This window comes from Eschrichtius robustus, chromosome 20 (genome assembly GCF_028021215.1).
Source record: "Eschrichtius robustus isolate mEscRob2 chromosome 20, mEscRob2.pri, whole genome shotgun sequence".
NCBI classification, from domain to species: Eukaryota; Metazoa; Chordata; class Mammalia; order Artiodactyla; family Eschrichtiidae; genus Eschrichtius; species Eschrichtius robustus.
In genome coordinates, this window is record NC_090843.1 from 8,788,790 (window position 1) to 8,809,513 (window position 20,724).

At 55.9% G+C, this 20,724-nt stretch overlaps 1 protein-coding gene across 1 annotated transcript in view; it reads left to right on the plus strand.

The window, feature by feature from the left end:
- Positions 1 to 18,450: 18,450 nt before the first annotated feature.
- The window catches only part of SEPTIN9 (septin 9), a 140,719-nt gene continuing 138,445 nt past the window's right edge, over positions 18,451 to 20,724 (plus strand). The window contains exon 1 of the mRNA XM_068531710.1: positions 18,451 to 19,314. Within this exon, the coding sequence (XP_068387811.1) occupies positions 19,293 to 19,314 (22 nt within the window). The 5' untranslated portion in view covers positions 18,451 to 19,292. The remainder of the gene's footprint in view (positions 19,315 to 20,724) is intronic.

Here is a 20,724-nt window from a genome sequence, read left to right on the forward strand (position 1 = left end):
ACTGAGTGCCGGCTCTGTGCCTCCTTCCTGCATGCTGGTGGCTCTCAGCACTGCTCTGGAAGGGTGGCCTGGCCTCGGGTCTCCTGGGCTGAGTGTGGCACTCTGCTCGCAACCTGGTTTCTCTCTGTCTCACCTCCCTGTGCCCGCCCTGGGCCCGGGCCCCTTTGCAGCCCACGTGAAGGGAGGCATTGAGCCGCTGCCCACAGCGGGCGAGGCGGCTCCAGGCGTCCTGCTGTCAGCGGCCTCTTGGAAGCCTTGCAACAACTGAGCTTTGTTCCGGGCCTAATCTGACCTGGTTCTGCGAAGCGTGACTGCTGGCAGCCTGCAGGCCTCCGGGACGGGGAAAGGGGCAACGGTGGGGAGAGTAAGATGATCCCAGGTCGCAGGGCGGCCCTTGGCCCAGGCTGCCTCTGGCAGGAATGAGAGTCACGGTCATCCTCCGAACGATGCTGGCTTTGTGATGGGGAGAGGAACCCTGAATGGCCGCCCCGGCCTGCATGTGTGGACCCCAGCTTCCCAGGGGCCCCTCGAAGTGCTGGGTGGGGCAAGAAGGGCCAGATCACTCTCCCTGGGGAGTAGCGCCCTCCCTGGCCCAGGGTTTCAGAGGCGGGGCTGAGGGAGGAGTCTCCCTTTCCCGGTGACGGATGGGGGGGTCATTGCCCTCTTTCTGGCTCCTGGGGAGGGCTTGCGCCTCCCCAGACTCTTAAAGGGCATGCAGTGAAGCCTTGGCTGTGGCTGGGTCCCCCGGGTGCCCCAAGGCTGTACCTGGGAACCGGGGGCCGGCCACGTCCACCCTAGATCTCCCTGAGAGCCGTGCCTGGGCCCCTTGTCCCAGCCGGGCCAGGCGTGTCGGGGCAGCAGTGGAGACTGCCCGGGCTGGGGATCACTCCCAGCGAGCGTGGTTACCAGGAAGACCTGGGAAGGGGCAAGCTGGCAGGCCGCCTCGGGCTTGTCCTGCAGATCAGTCTGATCTGATCTGCATCCTGGGGCTTTCACAGCCCTCCCCTGGACCGTGCCTTCTGTTTCCACCAGGGTCGGGGCCCAGCGGGAGAATAATGCTTCTGTAACCCAAGCCACTTGGAAGCGGGTTAAATCCAGCCCCTGTCGTCTTCCAGCCTAAGGACTAGGCTAATCAACCCGGAGGGATGTGGAGGGTGGTTTGCAAAACTCACTAATGAGCACGTGACTTTGACTCCAGCTACAGGGTCCAACGTGTGTGTTGAAGGACAGGTGGTGGGTTTTTGTGCAGAGGTGACCCGGTGTAGACACCGTGGGGACACCAGGTGGTGGAATAGCAGCCGAGTACACACAGTGGCGACGGCATGGGACTGGAGGGGAGGAGGTGGTGGGTTTCTCGTCAGTGTTAGGCGCCTGAGGTGTGGTCAAGAGACCCTCAGCAACGGGGAGTGGGTCATCCTGGTGGCAGCGCCTTCCTGGTAGCTGGGGTTTGACACTCTAGCCGCCAAGCCTGTGCTTTATTTTTTAAAGGAAAGCTTTCTCAAATACACTGTCTCTCTTCTTTGTCTTTTGCCTTTATTTATTTGGTTGTTCACTTTGTTCATTACTTGTTACCAAACAGTGTGAGCAGGAAATTAGAAGGACAAATTATCCAATCCCATCGGTTACAACATTGCTTTCTGTGTTCCCTTTAGTACTTGTTTCCACACGCACAGGACGGCATCGTTTGATTTAACTATCAAAGGTATATGTTTTTTTTTCACAGAGTTGCGTATTCTCTGTACAAATCGTTTTTAACTCTGCTCTTTTCACTTGAAATCAGATCTCACGCATGGATTCCCTGATCACAGTTTGAACGGCTCTTCAGAGAGGATGGTCCCAAATTTATTTAGCCATCCTCTCACCAGAGCTCTTAAACGTTCTGCTGACGTTGGCGCTCTTCCTTGGTGATGTGCACCCAGGACCCTGAACGGAGTGTTCCTGCTGTGCTGAGCGGCAGATGTTACAGTAGCCGTGCTTAGAGCTGTGAGACATGAGCTGGCTGGATACTGGAAATTTTTGCTGGCAATTAATTTAATAAAATATTGCCCGTGATGATTCCCTTTTCCAGCATTCCTGGGGTTGCTCCAAAAACCAAATAAGTGTTCTTAACACAGCATTTTATTAAGAGGTTTAATGAACAGAAAATGCCATTTGCCCTGATTATCAGCCTGCTTAGAGCCACTGAGAAGTCCCAGGGTTTACTTGTCCTTTAAAAGATCTGCCCGTTGCCCACGGTCTGTGATTCCTCTCTCTGACTGGCGCGTAATGCCAGGAGCTCCCCCCCACCGCCCTGCCTCTCCTTCTCTCCCTCTCTTCTTTGGCCCCTACGGGATGTTCATGTACCCTAGGAGGTGTCTCTTTGCTTCCTTGGGCCAGCTGGAATGTCCTAGTCCTGGCGATGGGCCACCTGCCCCCAGGTGACCAGCCACCTCTCCTGGAGATCATTCGTTCTGCTGCCGGGTTACCTGGGCAGTGGTTTCTTCTGGAATCTCCAGGCGCCCCAGGCCAGTCAACAGTGCTGCCTGAACGGCCGACCCTCCGTGGCCGCTATGTTGTTTCTCTCACCTCCCATCTTCCCTCCCAGGGCCTTTGCCCCTCAGTCCCTAATTGCACCTCTCTCTATGTATTAATATATCCTTGCATTATAATCTCACGACCGTTGACAGGTTGAGTGAAACACGTGTACCTCTTTGGTGACTTGGTGCCCATTAAACAGAAGGGCTTGAAGACTGATGCAGCCTTTCCCGTATTCTGGGGCGTGCCCTTGCGGCTCCGTTTGCTGTTGTCAGCTATTTCTGATCGCTAACCATCCTGCACCGTATCCACGATTTCCCCCTTGGTCCCATTGGCCCTACTTTGTCAGGCTGCTCATCTTTCTCACCTGTGCAATTTGTTCATGTTGTGTGAACTGGGGTCTAACCAGGAAACAGAAACCACTCCAGGATTTAGAACAGAAGGACTCAAGTGTACAGATGATAGAAAAGCCAAATCAAGCATAAGGAGGCAGCCGGGGTTGGGTGGGGTTTATACACCTTTGAAGGTATGAATGGGATTGTTTGTTAAGAGTGAGAAAAGAAGTAACAACAAATTATGAAATTTAAACAGCGGGCAAATTTCATAAGCATCCCCAAATCCAGAAAAATATAACAAGATTTTTTATCAATCAACTACTTGTCCTATCTCCAAAGTAATTTTTTTTTCCCTACATTTTTTTTGGCTGCATACTGTTTGATCACTTCTTTATATGATGACTATGTAATATCATTTTCTGTTGAGTGAATAGAAAGTTAATTCATATTCCTGGTTAATCAGAATTTAATTTTTACTTTTGGTAGTTGGGATGCATGAAAAAGTGTGGCTTAACTCAAGAGTTTGTGGTACTGCTGCTGTTTTTCACCCTACAAACACAAGAATTCTGATAAATTCCATTTTATGTGATTCCCAGCCAGAAAGAAATACACAAGTATGGGGCATTTGTAACTGTATGTGATGCATTATTGCATTTCTTTCTGACCAGAGACACTTTCTGTTTTGAGTCGACATTGAAGAGAATTGAATTCTCTGCTTACAACTTTATATCTGGTGATTGGAATAATTTCCCATAGACTAGCTTCTGGCTCCATACGTTTCAAATCTTGCTCTCCCCCACTGCCCACGTTTTTCTGGCACCAGGTACTGCAGGACACGTTCGTATCTTATCCCTTCAGATTCTGCACAGTAGACAGATTTGGGAAAGTACACGGAAGGAGTACTCCTGGCCTTGCACATTGGGGCGACGAGTAGTCCCTTAACTATGCATGGAAATAACTGTGAACTATGTAAATAAAACCCAACTAAATTCAAGCTTAATATCTTTCCAATTCAACTTTTCCTTAGCAGGAGCCCCCAAATGCCAACAATCCCTCCACTGGTACCTTACACAGGAGAAAGGGTGATGGGCAGGAACTCAGAGAAGAAAGGGACAGCAATCTTAACTTATTGGGGTTAAACTATCTTCTGTTTTGCAAGTTTTACAAAAACGCTATGGCCCTTCTCAGTGCCTTGAAAGGGATGCACATGAGCCAAGGGCCCTGGTGCTTGAGGTTCCTTAGGTTCCTGGGGACAACCAGGGATGAGCCTGGGGGAGCCACTACCGCACCCCACCACCCGCAATCAGAGGATCAGAGAGAGGAAGGCGTGTTATCAGAATCCAGGGACCAGGGTCACCTGACGGGGGGCTGGACAAAGGCCAGCCTGGTGGGAGCTGCAGCTGCAGAATAGACAGAAACTGCTGCTGGAAAAACCTTCCAAGGCAGAAAGCGGGGGAGAGATCTACCCTGGTTCTCCCTGGCTCCCACCTTCCAGTCTCCTCCTATAGGTTGAATCCAGCCAAAAGGCTACAGACGTGGGGACCTGGAGACCTCAGCCTGCAGAGGCCAGCTCTTCTGCCACTAAAGAGAGCCTGGGAAGGGCGAGGGATGCGGGGTACACTTATGCTTAAAATTGTTCGTTGTTTATCTGAAATTCAGATTTACCTGAGTGTTGTGTATTTTAGACGGCAATGTCTTTTATGGGAGTTGGACCCAGAGTCCAGACGCCCAACTGGTGAACCTTCAAGGGAAGGGCTCTCTGGGTCCTTGGTCAGCACTGGTGTCGTGTGATCGACTTGGCCGTCTGGTGATGCTGCAGCCTGCCGGGCAGAGCCCTCCACATGCAGGAGCTGCTGGCACTTCCCCGGCCTGAGAGGGGGATACCAGTGCTGGCTCCCCCCGGCCTCAGGAGAAGGGGGAAGACTGTGGTCCTGGGGGCAGCCAGAGAGGCAGGAGGCTCCTGGCCGAGGTCCCTTCTGGAGGGACTCTCATGATTTTTAAGAAAAAAATGAGAATTGATTCCATTCTGTAGATAAGCGCCTGTCATTGAAAATGGGTATTTGTGCACGAGTTTGCACAGCGCCCCTTCCTGCAAAGCTCCCTTTTGAGAAAATGGTGACTTTCTGGCTGGGAAGGGCTGTCCAGCACCACTCATTGCTGGCACAAGAGCAGAAGGGGGTGTGTGTGTGTGTGTGTGTGTGTGTGTGTGCACGTGTGTGCGCACGGGGCCAAGTCACCCTCCGCTGGAGACCGCCTGCTTCCTGTTCTGCCCCCCTCCTTGGGTTAAGATGTCTGGGCTGTGTGAGACCCCAGGAGGGTTGGGGACGGCCACCCTGATTATGGGTGGGGACGGTGGCTCTGCGACTCCGGTAGGAGAGGATGCTGGCGCGTGGGTTCCCCATCATTAACGTAATAATAATAATACACTACCTCCAGAGTCTAGTTAGATTCTCAGTGCCCGTTTAACCTTGTATCTTACGATACCAGGATCTATCATAAAAATTTGGCTGAAAGGAAAAAACAAAAGGTCTTCTCAGTAACTGTATCCTTCTCTCTCTTATCCAGGCTCCCCAAATTATATGCACAGGGGAACACCCATGAGCTGGGCATCCAGGCTCCTAGACGCGGGGCCAGCACAGGTCTGCCAGGCTCCTGTGCCTGGTGGGGCCGCACCTGGCCCATCTGTGGCGAAGGGGCAGGGAGGGCACGGGGCTGTTTACCTGGAGGGGGGGCCCCGCCGTCAGGCTGCAGTGGTGGCTCCCCACCCCGAGTGCTGGTTCTACCAGGAAATGCTCCGCAAGGCATCCTAGGTCTCCTCCCCCTGCCCAGCATCCTCCCCTTTCTCTCCAGGACCAAGGAGCCCCATCTCTGTGTCTGGCCATCTTCTTTCCTATTTGAAATGCTGCCTTTTCATTCTCTGTGGGACACCAGCCAGCAGTGAGTCCCCACTCCCTTCTCCTGTCTTTTGCTTCGTCTCATCTGAAGTGTGTTTTAATCTCGTGGCCTCCACGTGGGAAACCTGACTGGTGTTTGTCACTGGCCTGTAGTTCATGAACATTTGTGAAATGGCCTTTGCCCTGGCCTAGGTGAGCCCAGACACCAGTTGGGGAGTTTCTGGTGTGGCCAGGTGTGGGAGGGCACCGGGATTCTGAGTGCCCCCAAATCCTGACTGTTTTCTCTGGATCGCGGAAACTGCCCCCCCCTCGCCCCTCGTCTTCCTCTGATGTGCAGTCCATCCTGGAGGCTGGGAGGGTTTTCAGCTTCCCTTAGTTGGGAGGGAGTCAAATAGGACTCCTGGTAACCTTTCTTGGGGTAGCAGTGTCCTGGCTACAACATGCAAGGTGCCTTGGTTATAACTTACATTTTGTCTAATGCATTAGCACAGGGCAGCCAAGCTTTGTTAACTTCCGATTGTAGATCCCTGGGTCCAGGCTGGTGTATGTGGCTGGCGTATGATAATAATAATAATAATTTATATTAGTATATAATATATAATATGCTAATAATGATAATACCTACTGAGTGTTCATTTTGTGCCAGGCACTGTGCTGAGTGCCTACCATGTGTGACCTCGCTTAGTCTTAGTCACCTGTGAGTAATCCCCATCTCTGTCCCCATTCTGCAGACGGGGAAGCTGAGGCTTGGAAAGGGGAGGTTGTTTCCTGGGGCCTGCAGTGAGCGCCTGGCAAGGTCTGGATTCGAACCCTGTTCATCTGACTGCAGGCTTTCCTGCCTCCTTGGCCTCTGAGAACTCAAATAATTTGGTCTGGGATGTCGCCAGAGAGCTAAACTTCAAATCATCTCCTCTCTTTCCGAGTATGTTTTATTTAAAAATCACATAAAAATAACTCAGTTCTCAACTGGAAGGACTGAGCCTTTAGATGTCTTGGAGGCTTTTCTGGCCACCTCTTCGCTGGTCTCGGACACAGGCCTCAGTAGTTAGGTCCAAGGAACTGAATTGCAGCTGCTCTTGTTCTGGGGTTTCTCCCAGGGCTGCGGTGGAGGCGGCCCTGGGCGGGACGCTGGTTGGAGCGCGGGAACCCCGGGCGGCTGCTTCCCATTCTTTATTAAGGGAGCAGGCTTGGCGTCTTCTCTGTGCCAGGGGCTGCCTGGCACCAGCTGCACGTTTTGGGAAATCTGAAAAATAAACAGTGTAAATAAAACATAACTCCACCGGAGAAATCTGAAACAGATGCTGTTTTCCTCATTACCATGTCTCCACCCTGACCATGGGTTTGGTTCTTGGGGATCAGATGCCTGCGGTTGGGGTTTAACCTGAACAGACCCTCTTCATTTTTATCTTTGTCCAGAAGCCAGAGGCGGGGGCGAGGGTGGGCGCCCAGCTGGCCTGGGGGGACGCGCGGCCGGAAGTGACTAGATCCCCAGGAATGTGTGGCCGATCCTTCTCCATTCCTGGCCATGCTGTTTCCATACTGGGGATTCACTGGATTTACGGGCTCAGCTGTCGCTCATTGGTGCCACTTTCAGCCCAGACAGCTGACCTCTAAGTAGCTCATCGTGTGCATGTGTGGCGTCGGGGAACAGATGTTGGGAGTTCTCGTGTATCATTGTATGCAGTGCAGACCCCAGTTAGGCGTCTGGAGGGAGGTCACAGCCATGGTGGAAGTGAGGCTGGAGCTGGGGCCGGGGATACCCACACTCACTCCTCTGCCCTCTCAACAGCCCTGGGACCCGTGCCTGTCCCCACCTCCCTCTCCTCCCCAGCCCTGGGCAGCCCCACCAGAGCCACTCTGGACCTGCCCTCTCCTGGTCTTAAGGGGCGGTCAGTTCTGGGAGCTGGATGCTGGGCCCTCCTGCCCCCAGCAGGTCTGAGGCTGTGGTCCATCCAGCCTGTCTTGTCTGGCAGGACCAGCCTGGAATCACCATTCTGATTGGACTTTTGAGGAAGGATGGAGCGTTCATCACTCAGCAGGGGGGGCAGACTTCTCATCAGTGTCAAGGGGGCGCTGGGGAAGGATGCTCGCATCTCTGCCGGGTGAGGCTGCTGGTAGTCAGGGTTCGTCAGAGCAACAGAGCCAATAGGGGAGAGAGAGGGAGAGAGTCATCATGAGGAATTGGCTCATGAAATTATGGAGGCTGAGGAATCCACCGTCTACTGTCTGCAAGCTGAACACCCAGGGAAGCCGCTGGTGGATTCAGTCCAAGTCTGAGGACTGAGAACCAGGGGAGCTGGTGCTCAGTCCTGGGGCAGAAGATGGGTGCCCCAGCTCACGTGGTCAGGCAGAGAATTCTCCCTTCCTCTGCCTTTTGTACTGTTCAGGCCCTCCAGGGATTAGAAGATGCCCACCCACATAGGGAAGGTGACCTGCTTTACCCAGCCCACCAATCAAACGTTCATCTGATCCAGAAACACCCTCACAGACAGGGCCAGATGTAGTGTTTAGCCAAATATCTGGGCACCCCATGATCCAGTTAAATTGACACGTACAATCAACCATCATGGTCCCTGTCGTGGCTGGGGTGGGGCTGGGGGCTTTGTAGGAGACTCGACAACTTCAGGGCTTCTGAACCTCTCTTCGCTCATCTGTGAAATGGGGGTGGTGGCATCTGCCTCGTGGGATGGTCATGTTGAGTGAGTGGGAGAATGGATGTCAAGCCCGTGGTTGTCATGGAGCCTTGGCATTGGAAGTGGCTGTGAGAGCCCCGTGTCCACCTGGCCCTCCTTCAAGGGTCAGCTTGCTACCCTGCTTCCTGGCCCCCCATCTCCTCGAAGCCTCGCCAGTCACCCCGGGCCCCGGTGTTCACCCCCCCATCAGAACCGCATGTCACGTGCATCTCTTGCAGCGTTATTTACATGGTGGGTGAGTTCAGCTAAAACTGGGGCCGTCTTGGCGTCCTCCCCAGCCCAGAAAGAGGCCAGGGCTTAGCGGCAGGTATCTGTCAATACCAGGCCCTGAAGGACAGACCTCTCCCGTCTTGTCAGCTGTTGAGTCATCCTGCAGATGTGGAGAGTGCGTGTGCCCCGGGGGAGCTGGACCGGAAGACCAGGTCTGCAGGCTGCCCTGCTCAGGGCTCTGGAACCTTCTGAAACAAAGCTGACTGCATTCACTCCTGGTTGGTCATAGTTTAAGGGTGGGTTTGTGGAATGAATGAAGGAGTGAATAATCTCTCTGGAGGACTGCAGGGGAGGAGCCAGCACATCTGACCCCAGCATTCTGGGTGCATGTTGGATGGCAGAGGCTGCAGGCGGGTGCAACCTGGGCCCCTCCAGCTCTGCAGGCTCTTCTCCACTGTGTCTTGCTGTCCGTGGGGAAGGCCTCCGCTGGGCCAACGTGGGTGTCCCTGCCGTCCTCTGTAGGATGGCCTGGTCATCCAGGCAGCAGACCCTAGAGCACCGTGACCTGGCAGTGACAGGACGGCCGCCTGCCACTCCCTCTTAGAAAACTCTTGAAGTCTGGCCGGCTTAGCACCTCAGCAAATCTGCTCGAGTTGGGACTTGCCTGCCCTGAGCCTCCCCAAGGATTGAATGCTGGGCCGAGGGGTGCGTGTGGAGAGGCACGAGGCCGCGTTAATCTGGGGCTCCGTTCTTGCTCCATCCTGGGGGGCGGGGGAGAGAACAGCTTGTCCTCCATGCTCCCCAATCCAGCCCGGCTTCCTCCATGTTACAGACCCTGGGACAGGGAAACCCCAATTCCCAACAAGGTAGATGCAGGTTATACCAGGGCTGGCCCGTGCCTGACCTGTGCCAGCACCTCTCCATCGCGCAGACAGTCCCGGCAGCCCAGCACGCAGGAGCCAAGCCCAGGTTTTGGAGTTTGAGGGACTTGTCTTTATCCTGGGCTCAACTCCTCATAGCTGTGTGGCTTCAGACAAGTGACTCAACCCCACTGAGACTTGGCTGTCTTATCTGCAAAATGGAGTACTGAGGGTTAGGTGGGAGAACGTGTGTAAAGGCTTTGACCCAGTGCCTGGCGCGCATCCGGACGGCGGCGGCTGTTAGCTGCAGGTGGCTGCCGGGGCCAGGCGTTACCTGGGAGGACTGGGGCCTCTGGCCCCACAGGGGACGGGTTTCTGGTTCTGGAGCCCCTGGCAGGAGCGGAGGTGAGAATACGCCCAGTGTTAACCTTCCCCCAGTGGCCTTGGGTGACCTTTGCCCTCTGCCCCTGTCTTTAGGAGTCGCGCGGACCTCCAGCGGCCGTCTCCGGAAGCTTGGCGACCCGACTGGCCCGGGTAAGTGGCTAGGTCAGCCTTGGCCCCCTTGGTTTGTCTGGGGCAGGAGTTACTGCTCACATGCTCCAAAGAGACTCTCCCAACCACGGTCTGGGTGGGCAGGGGGTGGAGGGGGTGTGGAGCTCCGCCTCTCAACCTTGGTGCTTCGGGGGCGGGGTCTGTGCGGCTTCTCCCCACCGGGCGGCTCCGGCCTCCCAGACCCCCGGCGTGGCCAGCATGGGAGCCTGCCTTGTGTCTTTGTTGTCACGTCCAGCGGCCAGGCCCAGGAGCTGTGCCTGATCCGTGGTCTCTTGTCAGAGGACATTGGGGCCCAGAGATGAAGGGACTCGCCTCCCCTAGGAGGTGGGAGAAGTGTGTTGAGGACCTGCTGGGTGTCAGACCCCAGGCTGGACCGGCAGAGGGACATAACGGCGACGTAGCAGCTGTTCTACAGGAGGGGATGTGCCCACCCGGAGCCCACGCCCCACCTTCTAGACCAACCCTGTCCAGTAGAACTTTCTGTGTCAGTGGAAGTGTTCCCTATCTGCATCATCCAGTACGTTAGCGACTGTCCACACGTGACTATTGAGCACCTGAAGTATATACATTGTCTGTTATTTATTCATTCATTTGCATAGATTGTTTAACTAATTTATTTTTTATTAATTCCCACTTAATATCTACTTGTGGCTAGTGGTTATGAAATTAGACAATCCGAGCCCATGCTGGCTCTCTGGGACCCCAGAATTCTGAACCCGAATGCCCCTGGGGGCCAGCCCGACCTCTCTCCAAGTCTGTCCTCCAGAGGCAACCCCCGCCAGTGGGCTGGGCACCCTCAGGCCCGTGTGGTGGCCGATGGCGGCTCTTTGCTGGGAGTGGCGGGGTGGGGGGCACGTGAGGTGACATGTGATGTGGAGGCTGGACGTCCACATGAGTGTGTAGGAGGCCCTTGCGGTACAGGACGGGCCGGGTGTGGGAAGGGAAGGGTGACGCCGGCTGGAGGCCTTGGGGTGGTGAGTGATTCACGTCCGTGGTTAAGCGAGAGCTCTGCCCCCTGCAGACACGTTGGGCTGCTGACCACTGGGCTTCCCGGCTGCTGCTCTGTTCCTGGAAGCCTTTCTCGGAGCCCCTGGCCTCTGCCGCTGTCTGCCTCTCCGTGTCCCTCCCTTTCAGCCGCTGGGCTGCATCTCCAGGCCCCTCGTCGTGATGGGCTGGGGGAGACGCCTGCGCTCCAGGAATGAGGTCTCAGGAGGCCGGGCGCCCGGGGCTGCAAGAACGCAGCCTCCCTCTGGCCATTACTTCCCTGTGCTCAGAGAGGCCAGTTCTGTGCCATCAGCACTTGGCAGCCATGACCACGGCTCTGCTTGGAAGCCTAAGGCATAATTTGCCCAAGCGCAAAGCCGTGATCTGGGTTTCGCATGGGACCGCCTGCTGACACACGAAACCCACTCTCTGGGGGCCTCTGCGGGCTCCGGCCCAGACACCCCTCCTCATCTTCCTGCCTCCCTTTTCCAACCCCTGCCTCCCTGCGGCCAAGACCTTGGTCCAGGCAGGCTTCTTTCCTGGACCCCCAGTCCCTCTGACCTCACAGAATGCCCCCATTCGGAGCCGCCGTCCCCCTCCCCTCCTCCCAGCCTGACCTCTGTCCCGTCCTCTGCCTGAGCTCCTGTGTCTGGACCCTGCACCCCGTCTCCTCCCCAGAAGGCCAAGGGCCCTCGTCGTGGTGTTTCCTCCTTTATTTCAGGTTTTCACGAGGCTGGGTTTGGGACTGGGCCAGAGATGGCCGATTCTGCCATGAGCCACAGTCTGTCAGCTCAGACTACACCCACGGTCACCCTTTGACCAGCTCACTCACTTTCTGGCCTTTTTTTTTTTTTCCCAAAAAAATAGAATTGTTAGACATATTAAAAAAATGTGAAGAATATAATAAGATACCTGTACACCCACCATCCCGCTTAAGACATAAGGTGTTACAGGTGCAGCCCAAGAGCTTGGGTGACCCTGTTCCGGCCGAGGTGAGCAGCCGTCTGAATTTAGAACTGCTCACTGCCGGGTGTGTCTGTACCGCGTGCTGTGTGTCTGCAGACGACACGCTGTCTGCTCCTGACCCCGGCAGCATCGCATCACGTGTCCGAGGGGAGTCAGCTGCTGCCCTTTGCTTTTTCACGAGACGGGACGACTGAGATGTATCCACGCAGCTCCGTGTAGCTTAGTTCATTTGCTCTGACCGCGGGCAGGCGGGGGTTCCTCTGTGTAGCGGGGCAGAGTTTTCGCCCCCTCGGCCTGTTGCTGGAGGCCCATGAAGCTTTCCTGTCTTACAGACACTGCTGGACCCACTGTCATGGGTCCCGGGCCTGTGTGTGTTCCCCTGGGCAGATTGCCTGGGCTCTGGGACGCTTGCCCCGGGCCCTCCCAAGCGGCCTTCCTCTTTGCTCTCACCCTCACCCCCTTTCTGTGCTATGAGCAGCCACCCTGGGCGCTGCTGGCCGACCTTTGCCCTGGTTCCCACGGCACCCATGGCATTTCCCCTGCATCTGCTTCCTCACCTCCTTGCTGCCCTGCCCAGCCCAGCCCAGCCCGTCTGTCCCCTGGCTGGGATCCCTGGGGCCTTCTCCTTCTGCCCTGACATCTGGTGTGTGGCCGGGTCCCGCTTTACATCCTTCAAGTACCTCTGGGGGTGGTGGCCTGAGCTCCAGTGCCACCCTCATCCCTTGAGTGATGGGTTCAACAGTGCCGAACCACAGCCCTGCCACCAATTCATATTTGCTCAGAACCTCAGAAAGTGACTTTATTTGGACATAGGGCTTTTACAGGTTGGTTAAAGGCCTGGAGATGAGGTCATACTGGGTTAGGGTGGCCCTAAATCCAATGGCTGGGGTCCTTATAAGAAGAGAGACACAGAGGAGGCCACGTGAGGACAGAGGCAGAGACTGGAGTTTTGCAGCCACATGCCACGGGATGCCTGGGGCCACCAGAAGCCAGAGAGGCAAGGAGGGATTTTCCCCAGAACCTCTGGAGGGACCACGGCCCTGCTGACACCTTGATTTTGGACTTCTGCCTCTAGAACTGTGAGAAAATCGATTTCTTGTTATTTTAAGCCCCTCTGTTTGTGGTGATTTGTTACAGTAGCCGCAGGAAGCTAGGGCCCCTTCCCTCTGTGATCGACACCCCACCCACGCAAGGAGCTCCCTGGTACGCTGCTGTCTGGGCTGTGTCCCTGCCCTTACGGGGGGTGCCCAACGTGAGGCCTTGGCGGGTGTCCCGTGTCCCCCTTCCCCACCCCCGCCTTCGGTCCCGGCTCACACACCCCTTCCTTAGGGAGGGGCCCTGCTCCAGGCCCGGCTAGGGCCCCACCCCAGTGTCCTGTCACTCAGCTGTACCTATTGTCATCCCCGTGGACAATAGGCGCTGGAGGAGGGGTAGCGCCCCTCCAGCTCGTTGCCCACCCTTTCTCCAGGGCAGCACAGAAGAGCCGCTTGCTCTGTCACTGAGGGAGGGAAGGGAGTGTCCTTTGTGGAGGAGCTGGTCCGCCAGAAGGAAGAGGAAGAGGAAGAGGCCGCCAGAGTTTTGGCCGCTGTGCACCTGACACCCGGGCCCCCGCAGGCATCCCCAGCTGTTACTCCTCCCCACCCCCCCGACACCCCCCCTCCTCCACTTCTCTCATGTTTCAGCCTCGCCATCCACCCAGGCACTCAAGTGACAAGTCTCAGTGTCATCCTTGACCTCTGCCCCACCCCAGCGCCCCCAGGTCAACAGGTGGCCAAGGTCTTGTCGACTCACCATCCCCCCAGATGGCCCTTGGACGGGCCACCTGTGATCTTGGCCGTGTCTCGGTCAGGCCTCTGTGTCTCCCCTCACCCCCACCCTTTCTCCCCACCAGAGGCTCCTCCTCCGTGTCCAGTGGGTGTTTGGGGGGCTTTACTCAGTCCCGCCGGTGTGCCTGGCCCTGGGTGATAGGCTTCACCCACGGGATTCTTTAAAACAGCCCTGGTTGTGGTCCTCTGACTAAAAGAACCCTTGCTTCCCTTCTCCTCATAGGATAAGCGGTAAACCCAGCATGAGGCTTCCCTCCCCTGTCTAGCCTCTCACCCCTGCTCTCCCCTCCCTGCTCGGAGGGGTCACAGCTCTGGAAGCCATTCTCTTTCCAGGGTAATTTGACCCAGCCTGTCAATCCCGTTAGCAGGTGGGTGGCGGGGATTCCTCTATCCTCCCCACCCCGTAGGGCTGGGTGCTCTTATGGCACATGGCAGGCAGCCAGTAAATATTGTTGAATTGAACTTGATAGGAGAAGCTGGGGGGGATTGGCCAAAAAACAAGTTTAAAATAAAAATATCAGTCTTCTTTTGCCTTGGTTGAGAAGTAGATTTTCTCTTTGTTTGCCTTCTGGGGAAGGAATTTATGGAGAACTCCATGTCTCCAGGGAGGATGAGGAGGAGAGGCAGACGGGTCCAACAGGGCAGCCAGTAGGCACAGTGGCTATTTACATTTAAGTTATTTATTTAACACAAATTAAAAACTCAGTTTCTCCGTAGCACTGGCCCCACTGTAGGCTCTCAGCAGCCTCACATGGCTGCCATATTGAACGCGGCAGATACACGGCATTTACATCAACGCAGAAAGTTCTGTTGGGCAGGACTGGTCTGGATTAGTCTACACACTGGATCTTCAGATTCATTGTTCATCCAGAGAGCCTTTATTGGGTGCCACTGAGCAGACAGAATGTTGGGATCCCAGTGGAAAGTGAAAGACACCAGCTCTTCGGGGAGTTTTCGTGTATTCTGGAGAGTTTAAACACAGGGGCTTTGGGGCAGACTCTATCAAGGACCCTGGTCTCCACGCCCCTGGATCCTCCTTGCTCTGTACAGGCAGCTGGGGGCCTTTAGGAATAAAGCGCCAGCTCCCAGCTCCGGCAGGGCTGCAGCCAAGGATTGATGGCTGAGCGTGAGGGCCGTTAGCGGTGGAATTTGGCCCTGTCTGGGCTGCCTCTCTCCATTGTCTAGATTTCCTTCCACACTGACCTGGAAGAACTCCCAAAGCAACAGGCCGGCCCAGGCTGTTTGCACCAGTAAACCCTGCAGCAGTCCCCAGGGCAGAGAGTAGCTGGATCATATTTATTTAGGAACAGCCGAAACTTGAGGCGCAATAAAAAGTGGAGAGAAGATTCCGGAGAGGAATGCAGCAGGCCCCGGGCCCGGAATTCGTCTTGCTCTGGAAGGCTGCTGGCGGCCAGACTGGGGCCGGCCCTGGAGGGTCTCGGCCGGCTGCCCGCTTTGCTGGCAGGTACAGTAGCAGTGACTGCAGGAGGGTCAGCGGGAGGGGGTCTGGGGGAGGGAGCTTCTTTATTTTTAACTCAGGGAAGCAAACTCTGTGGTTGAATCTGGGGATGAGCAGGAAATGAACGGAAAAGTCTTTTTTTTAAAGTGAGAGGTTGGCATTCCCTATAGCTTGGAGCTAATTATGGAGGATTTGCAAGTACCTGAATGAGGGGAGGGGGAGGGAGAGAGGTGGCAGAGAATCTGAGCCCAAAGCCTCAGAAAGTGTTTTCAGCCGAATCCCTCTTCCCCTGCCTCCTCACAGTCCCCTCCCCAGAATGTATCCCAGGAACAAGGCTGTGCCCCTCTTGTCAACCCCTTCCTGAGGCCTCCGCTGCCTGTGTCAGATTCACCTGGAGCGCTTGCCCCCTTTCCGCATGGCTGGGCCAGCCCAGGCCTCCTGGCTTGTGATGGGAGTTCAGGGGTCACTAGGATTGCCTCTTTTTTGTCCCCTCCCAGCCAGGTGCTGGGGCGTGCACACGCACTTCGTGGAAAGGGGCATAGCAGTGTCTTTAAAGATAAAGCAGGCCTCCCTCTTCCTCCTTACCCTGCACTGGGCCCCTCGCTGGTGATGGTGACGTCAGAAAGAACGTGGCTGGGAATATGCAGATCACAGGTACAGGTCTGTGGGGGTCAAGGGTAGAGATACTGCCTTTAGAATTGTCTGGAAGGGGCTGCTGGGCAACGGTCCCCATCCCAGGACGTGGGCAGGCTCCGGTGGCTGGGAGCTGGGGCTTGCTGGCTGGCACAAGCAGAGTTCCCCAGAACTGTGGCCCCGGGGTCGGGTCCTGCCTCCCCAGGGCATAAGGCGTTGGTCAATTTGGGGATGTGCTGAGTTCAAAAGCCAGCCCCCTCACTGGGGCTGCTCACTGGTTTACTATGCTAATATGCTTGGTGAAATCAAAGACCAGGACAAAGTTTTTCATAACCACAGAGCCCTGTCGTGTTCTGCTAGAAGGAGAAGCCACGTGGGGAGCCCTGACCTGGCCAGTTGCCCCCTGAGTGGCCGGTGCTGAGGCCAGGACTCAGTGAGCAGTGGGGGTCGGCCGCCCCCTTCTCCCACTGCCTGGCCTCACCCCACCTCTGCGCCTGGCCTCTTCTCGGCTCATGACTAACACGGCCCCATCGGAGCCAATCGGTGCTGCCAGGTTTTCGGTTTCAAATTATCCCCCGCTTGGGCCAGAATGCTTGGAGTTTTAGGCATGGTTGGGGAATGGACACTGAGCCAGACTATGCCAGGGAAAAACCGAGGGTCAAGCTGTGCTCAGCAGCTGCACCAGCACAGCGACAAAATCCACAGCGTGTGCAGCCGGCACCTGAAGCAGGTGGTCAGGGTGGCTGAGGCCACGGCTGGGCTCCTCGTCCTGGTCCAGCCGTCCCCCCCGCTGGCCCCGTCTGCCGCCTCGTGGGGCTTTCTTGGGCCTGCTTACCGCAGCGGGAATTGGTGTCGAAGAGTGCCCTGTGGCATTAAAGGGGTTTCTTTTTTCATACGTCTTCTGTAGTTTCTAAATCTAATACAATGAACATATAGTACGTTTATAATCAGAGAAAAACAATAAGGAATATTTTTTTCAAAATCAGAAAAGAGATTAAACAAATCAAAAAACCTCCAAGATTCCCATTGTTCTAACTTAATTGTTGGTGGTTGGCTTAATGTAATGTGTTAGAATGAAATATAATCACCAGAAAACATCGTACAGGGAGCCCTGGCTCTTACGTCTGTCTGTGGTGTCTGTTTGAGTGTTCTGTGGCTGATGTAACAAATTACCACAAACTTGGGGGCTTAAATCAACAGAAATTTATTCTCTCACAGTTCTGGAGGCCCGAAGTCTGAAATCCAAGTCTCGGCAGGGCCGGGCCCCTGGGGAGCTCTAGGGGAGAAGCTGTTCCCTGCCTGCTCCAGCTTCTGCGGGCTGCCAGGCTTCCTGGGCTTGTGGCCGCATCACTCCACTCTTCAAGGCCAGCCTCTTCACATCTCTCTCCGCTCCGTCTGTACATCCCCTTCTCTCTCTGTCTCTCTCTCTGTCAGATCTCCCTCTGCCCCCCTCTATGTGAGTACACGTGATGGCATTTAGGACCCTCCCAACCCCCTGATTCAGGATAATCTCCTGTCTCAAGATCCTTCACTTAATCCCACCTGCAACGACTTTTTCTCCAAATAAGGTCCTGCAACGACTTTTTCTCCAAATAAGGTCCCGTTTACAGGATCCAGGGATTAGGGTGTGAGATCTTTGGGGCCATTGTTCAGCCTACCACAGTGCCCACCTTCTGCCACTGGGCAGGCGGCCACCTTTGGAGCTGTCCTCCAGACTCTGCTGGGGGTGGGGTGTTGCTATTTGGTGTCTCCCAGAAGGTGTCACCCCCCAACCCCCGAGAAGATGCCCTTGCTACCTAGGAGACTGCATTTGGGATCCTGCCCTGGGCAGGAGGGGGCGGGGACTTTGTGACATCCAGCAGAGAAGTGTGCATGGCTCTCTTGTGTTGACATGTGGCTCATGTGGCCCTGTAGGGCAGGACTGTAAACTCAGAGGTCACCTGGAGGAGGGGCTGGCAGATAATGAAAATGAGTGACGGGGCGTGGGGACCACAGCAATCCAGAAAACGCAGTTTCATCTGAAGAGGGTAGCACTCTTCGAGGCAGCCCCTTGGGCCAGGCAGGAAGGCTCATTCCCTGTGGCTATATGCCCTCCCTTTTCCGAGAGAAGAGGAAAATCTGGAGTTCTCGGTGAAATTGCTCGTTTTCAACATGGGCACAAATACACATTTTCTTTAGACAGGGTCAGTTAGGCATACAAAACCTGCTTCTGTGTCTTGGGCAGAGGGCTGCCAGTCTGAACCCTTGCGGTGAACGAAGCTTAAAGGGCAGAGGGGGTGCCCCCCAGCCCTCGCTCTGACCACGTGCTGTCCCCCTCCACCCCCGAGTTGCCAGCTGAGCAGTCCCGGGACCCCAGGTGAATAGCAGGGAGCAGTGCTGGGCCCCCAGCCCGGCCAGGCCCCGTGTCCCCTCCCAGAGAGGCGCTGAGTCTGGGGAAATCGGTGGTGAGAAGCTGCGCTCCCTCCCAGGGGACAGCTGGAGACTCACTGACTCATGAGTGAGTGGTAGGACTCTTCCAGGAAGTCTCCATCCCGCGCTCCCCTCTCGGCCGGGGTGGGACGGCCAGCTGCCTCTGTCTCCGCAGGCAGACGGGACACCCGGGCGTCTGCAGGGGTGACTTCTCCGGGCTCATCCCAGGCAGGTGTTCCTGAACCTTCCCTCGGCCCCTGCCTGGGGCGCGACTGCCCCTCCTTCCGGCCGGGTCAGGGTGGGAGTGAAGGGCCGGCAGAGGTGGAGGGTAGGGAAGGCGATCAGGCAGGAACCAGGATTTTCAAACGCTCCAACCAAAGGAAATCGCAGCATCGCGGGCCGGGGGAAATGAAAGACTCTGGAAGTCTCCAGGAATTTGATTCTGTGAGCTGGTTTCCAAGAGGCTAAGTTAAGCTTCTCCAAGTGGATATTAAAAAGGAGCAGCGAGACGAGCCTGGGCGGAGGGGCTGGAGGGGGTGGAGAGAAGGCACCGGAAGCCGCCGCACGCCGCACCTCTGGAGCCACCGCACAAAGCCCCGCCGGCCGGTCCTCGGCCCGGAGGACCCTGGGGACCGCAGGAGCCTTTCAAGGCCCACGTCCGGCCCTTGCTCCCGCCTCTTCTTTTATTTCTCTCCTTCGCTGCCTTTCCCCTCCCGATTCCAAGAGACAATGCTACTTCAGTTTGGAGCACAAACATATGATCAGCACATGGAAATGTGGTAATTTGGATGCATTCGTGATTGCAACAGATTGAAGAAATTAGACCAGACAAAGAGTGTTTTTGGAGGAGGAGGAGAGGAGGCAGAAAGAGGGAGGGCGACGGGGTGAGAAAGGGGAGGACGCCTCTGGAAAGGGGGACGCCGGGACTCCCGCCTGCTGCTAAATATATCCGTAGTGATGGAGAGAGACCGGATCACAGGTAGGCAAGCGGCCCTCCTCCCCCGGCTGACCCTTCCCCTTAACTCACAGCTTTCTTTATGCTTCGGGAAATAAGCACCCGAGGGTCACTTTGACTCATTTTTGTGGACATATTTCTTTTCCTCTTGACTGTTCTGAGGTCCTGGGACGTCATGTTCCAAAAGTGAAGCTTCGCTAAATTGGGCTTTTATTTAAACTCGGCTCTCCGTCCCCTCACTATTTCTCTTTCATTTCCCAATGTGCCACTTTTGCATCTTAAGACGGCCCTGAATGCTGAGACTGTGGGCGCCGAAGTCTGGGAAAGGGTGGGGGTCCTGCTTCTGGCGTTGGGGTCCGGGGTGGTGGCACCGGGATGCCGACTGTGGTTTGTTTGTCCACTGTGTGGTTTGTTTGTTTGCTGCCAGCCAAAGTCCGTCTTCAAGGCCGCCTTGGTCTCCTCCCTGAAATAGCATGTCGGTGCCTTCCCGGGTGTTGATTACGGGGCCGGGAACTCCCGGTGCCCAGACAAGATGTGCAAATGCGTGTGTGTGTGTGTGTGTGTGTGCACGTGCGCGTATGCACACGTACAGCGGAGAGAGCTTATTCTATTCTGCCAGAAGCTTGGGGGAGTTGACCAAGGTGACTCCCACTTGGAGGTGCTGGTGTCATTCGGGTCCTGTACTCACCTGGGCACCGTGGACAGAGAGGGGGTAGCGATGATCATCCACGGTTGGATGGGATGATTTAGGACAGAAAGATCGGAGCTGTGGGCTCTGCTCAGATTCTGGGGCAGAATCACTGATCAGAACATCAGAATGTCACGTTGGGGCAAGGAGTGAGGGCAGATGGCTGGTCCTTGGGCTGGAGGGACCTTCCAGGTCCCTGGATCGGTCCCCGCACCCTGTGTGGGATCCAGGCCAAGTGGGTCACTTTGGAGCGGGCTCAGACCCATCGGAGCAAGAACCAAGCAGTGGAGAGAAAAGAGGCCGCCCCTCCTAAGTCACCCCGGTTAGAAGCCCCTCTTTCTCGGGCTTGGCGTCCTGTGTCAGCATCTGACATCATCACGAATAATTCCCATTCATTACGGGGCCTGCTGCTTACGGCACACCCCTCAAGCCAGGTGCTGGGGTACACTGTGCAGGCCTGAGACGTCCTGGGGCATCAGCCTCTGGGCTTCAGGTGCTCCAAGATGACCCCTGGGTCAAAGTGAGGATAAGAATGTCGCTCCCCGAGTGCCACTGGCTTGGTCTGTTGTTTGCCGCTGTGTGCGTTGCAGGGGGGGCTCCCCAAGAGGCCAGAGGGAAGGAAGGCGCATGTCAGTGGCTCCTCTGAAGACAGCCCCTTGCCTGCTGCTCCAGGGCAGATCAGATCCCAATGTGATGTCAGGGCTGATGGGGCAGCCACGGGCAGGGGAGCAGCTGGCGGGGTGCCT